The 4,474-nt window shown below is 35.5% G+C and overlaps 1 protein-coding gene across 1 annotated transcript; it reads left to right on the top strand.

Moving 5' to 3' along the window:
- Positions 1 to 1,128: 1,128 nt before the first annotated feature.
- LOC308424070 (interleukin-33-like) lies at positions 1,129 to 1,749 on the top strand (the record flags this gene model as incomplete). Its single annotated transcript, XM_080920956.1, has 1 exon — positions 1,129 to 1,749. The coding sequence occupies one exon, from the start codon at positions 1,129 to 1,131 to the stop codon at positions 1,747 to 1,749; it is 621 nt and encodes a 206-aa protein (XP_080777082.1).
- Between the last annotated feature and the right edge of the window lie 2,725 nt (positions 1,750 to 4,474).

Below are 4,474 nucleotides of genomic sequence, written 5' to 3'. Positions count from 1 at the left end.
AGCAAAGCAGAATCTGGCCTGGTAAAGACTTCAGAAAATTTGCAGGCAAATGGATGGAACTTGAAACTATCATCCTGAGTGAGGTGACCCAGTCAGAAACAACACTCATGGTATGCACTCACTTATAAGGGATACTAGACCAAAAAACTCAGAATACTCAAGACACAATGCACAGGACTTTTGAAGCTCAAAGAGAAGGAAAGCCAGAAGGTGTATGCCTCAGTCTCTCTTAGAAGAGAGAGCATGTCCTTTAATGTATCAATTCTACTTTATAGTTTTGTCAAAGACAAATAATCTGTGAAGCCCTCAGTGTAATAAAGGTGTGCAGCTGTTCAGCCTTTACTGTGAACAGTGATGGGCATGGCTGCTTGAGTCATTCTTACGTCAATTCAGCACGTTTCAGCACATTCTGATGTTGCCAAGATGTTGGCTAAAGTTTATCCTTAATTGGATGTTTAAAGCATTTACTCCACTGTTAAGCTGGCTTAGTATAGTCAGTTATGGGCATGACATAGAAAGCATGAAACCTTACCACATTTACAGACTATAAAGGATTTACTTATTTATTTGGTTTTCAAACTTTTAGACTAAGACTCAAAAATAATGATACCTGTGGACTTGTACATAAAAACAAAATTATCACTGAGTAAAAGGATTTAATTATAAATCTATTAAAACAGTTGTTTACAGTATTAATTAGGTCTAAATATGGTAGGGCACCACTGCAATATTTCTCATGCTGACAGTTAATTTCTCATAGGGCAGAATTCAGCAAGTCCTGTGGTTTAAGGTGGTAATGTGTAAACAAACATGGCATTTAACCCCACTGTCCTCAGTGTTAAAACCAACAAAGATTTGTACCTCTGTACATGTAGATAGATTTAAGTGTCCTTCTTTTTTGATACTGAGTTTGACTGTTTTTTATCTTCTGTTAACATTTTGGTAAAACTGTCCATAAGATAAAACATTTGACTATATTTGATTTGTCATAACATTTATACAGTGTATATTTCCCATTTAAAAAGAAAGAATGGATAAATAGAACCAAGCCGGACTACAGTAGCTATCCGCAGGGGCTCTCTGCAGGAAAGCCAATCACTCAAGACCAGCTATTGAGAAACCTGAAAAATGAGACCCAGAATGAAGTATTCGAACTCCAAGATTTCTTCTGCAAAATTCAGCAACACCACAGGCAAAGCCCTGGTCCCACCTTGCAAAATGAGAAGATCCCAACAGAAGACCAAAGAAATCTGCCATGTCTACTACATGAGGCTCCGTTCTGGCCTCACCATAAGAAAAAACACTGGTTGTTTTGGAAAAGAACCCACCAGAAGATATTCACTAAAATCAGGTAGCAAACATGAAAAGAGCTTCTCCGCCTATCCGCAGGATTTTAGAAAGAGATCCCTGTGCTTAAACAGTTTCTGCACATATGGTGCATCAGTTGACACACTGAGTATCCAAGGAACTCCACCTTTAACACAATCTTGTGCCTCCCTGAGCACGTACAATGACCAGTCTGTTAGTTTTGTTTTGGAGAATGGATGTTATGTGATCAGTGTTGAAGATTGTGACAAAGACCAAGAAAAAGACCAGGTGCTGCTCCGTTACTATGAGTCTCCCGTCTCTGCAAGTAAATCAGGTGACAGTGTGGATGGGAAGAAGCTGATGGTGAACATGAGTCCTATCACAGACACACACATCTGGCTGCATGCCAATGACAAGGACTATTCTGTGGAGGTAACATAAACATGACTACATAAAAGCCACATCTGACTTTACCTGTGTGCATGCATCTAGATGTTAGAACATATTTGAAGGCAGAAGTACATACTGTGTCAATAAAATACAATCCATCATGTCTGAAAAATAAAGGAAGAATGTCTGTAACGTTAAGTAATCTCAAGCAGTGCCTTGTATTAAAATATATTGTGCATTTTTATTAAATAAACACATTTAAAACAAAATTTTCTATATCTTCTCTATTGTATAAAATTTTCTAAGTCCTTATGAATGTTTTATGCTATGCTTCTGTAGAAGTTCAGGTCATAAAAAAGAAACTGAACAATATTTTTTAGATGCTAAGATGACACTCTAAGAACAACAGCATAGAAGAATATACTCCTGGGAAGCCTGGCCTAAAATAACACTCTATACCTGTTACTTGTCTAAAATGAGGTATACCATCTCTAATTGATACTAATGGCTTCACATCTGCTACTTAACTGTTCTCTTTATTTGGGATTATTTCATACCATCTAATTAGTTCAGACCCCATTTAATGATGAGGCAGTAAAGATCTCCAGTTAGTAACCATAAGGAAATTTAATCAGAGGCCAGGGGAATATTGCCAAGATCAAAATCATGCTTGAGCAATTTTTTGCTTACATATATTTCTGCCATTTATTAGTTTGAAGCAAAAAGAGTATAAAGTTGAGCTCAGCCAGTGTCCCATAGTGAGATGTATTTCATACAATATGACATTGCTTGTGCCAACTATCATAATATTAGAGCTAAATCTTTACAGATAAGCATTGCTTATAAACAGTTACAAATACTAAGTGTGTTGAAATAATCACTCCTAATTACTTGACCTTTTTACCAGACACAGGGACCTTTTCCCCCCATGACTAAAGTATAAGCAAAGAGTGGGGAATGTAGCTGTCTTCAGAGAATTTGAATTCATCTTATATTTGACTATCTTATTTTTTCCTTTACTTGCAACCAATTATTTACTGACCTTAGGCCATCTGGAAAGAAGGGAAAGTCCTATTACAAATGCTAGGTCTTATAATATTTCATAATTCATCTGGTTCAACCAGCAGTTTTACCCTGTGAGCCACACCCTCATTGGGGGATGAATGACCTTATCACAAAGCTCATATATTAGATCTACTTCCTATCAGATATTTACATTTAAATTAATAACAGTAACAAAATTATGGTTATGAGGTAGCAATGTAAATAATATAGTTGTAGGTGACCTCAACATGAAGAAGTGTTGCAGTTGTAAAGAGTTTAAGAATCAGTGCCTTAAACTTAAATCTAGTGTTAAAAGTTCAACCTTAAGGGTAGAGTTATTACTAAACTTTATCAGTTGTTCTTATTTGCCTATTAAAGAAAGATTATTAAGCACGGCATATATGATCTGCCAAGGATCATGTTTTGATCCAAATAATAACTTCTTAATAGTTGGATGACAAAATTCATGAAAAGAAACAATATAAGGGAAACAAGACTTAGTTTGCCTTGCCTTTTAAAAAGAAATTCAGTCTTTTTGATGGGGAAGCCATGATAACAGGTGTTTGGGACACCATGCCACATTGCATACACAGTTCAGAAGCTGAATGGGAAATACTGCTGCTGAGCCCAGTTTCACATCCCTATTGAATAAGAACTGCAGCTTATGGGATGCAACCATCCTTTTTTAATAGGTCTTCACATCTGTTTGTTCATTCTAAAAAATTTTCCAATGTGATTTGTTTCCAATGTAATCTTTTCAAGTTGACTCTCAGCATTAATTATCACAAGTAAGTATTCCCTCACTAGTTTGTAACTATATCTGTGGAGGACCTGGAATAACATAAGAAAAAAGACTAAAAGATTGGTGGCTTCCTTGTAAACATGCATTTTAGAGACAGGCATCAAGGTGCACAAAAAGCCAAGTAGCTCTCTGAGCTTTAGGATCTTCAGAACTATGTAGATCTTAAATGTAGAACCTATGTAGAACCATTCTTTTCCCACCTCAAAACTCACACCAAAACAAAAATAATATATTTCATATTTAAGACCCAGATGTCCACTAATTTTGTTTTCTGTCTTTATTTCAAATATTCATAGTTTATAATTCTTCAGAAATGAATAGGAAGAAACATTTGTTGTGCTGTGAAGCTCTACCCCTATAAAACTTTCAGGAAATCTGGAGAAGATAATGGAATTTGTAGCTTGAGCTTTTATAAAGGCAATGGAAGCTTGGGGATTTGCAGTAAATATTGCAGCACAACTCTCCAGATTTGATACTTTACCAGCTATGAGTTGGTTTGATTTTAAGAGCTATCTTCTTAGTTATAAAATACTCTATATATGATTGGGACACAGAATGAGTAGCCTGAGGGGCAGACACTGAGTTTTGAACCAATGATGGGGATATAGTAAGAGACATTTCATAGGCAGAAAGAAATTCCACAGATAACATCCAGAGTTAGATGGTACTGAAAAATTAAAAACTTGTTCACAGACAATGCTATATGTTTTATTTAATAAATGAAGTGTATTCAGAATTAGTACATTTAATGTTCAAGAATACCTATAAAAATCTTCAGGTACTTCTCCCATTTTTTTTTCTGGCATGTTCACTGAAATATTTTAAATACTGTTCATGGTTTGTTTCTTTGGTTTCTATTCCTGTTGATCATCAGTGGGACATCTGATAAATCTTCTCCAGTTTGTTTAAATGTTAACAATTTCCTGAAAT

The sequence above is a fragment of the Micromys minutus genome (assembly GCF_963924665.1).
Source record: "Micromys minutus genome assembly, chromosome: 1".
Classification (NCBI taxonomy): domain Eukaryota; kingdom Metazoa; phylum Chordata; class Mammalia; order Rodentia; family Muridae; genus Micromys; species Micromys minutus.
This window is presented reverse-complemented; position numbering and strand designations above follow the sequence as displayed.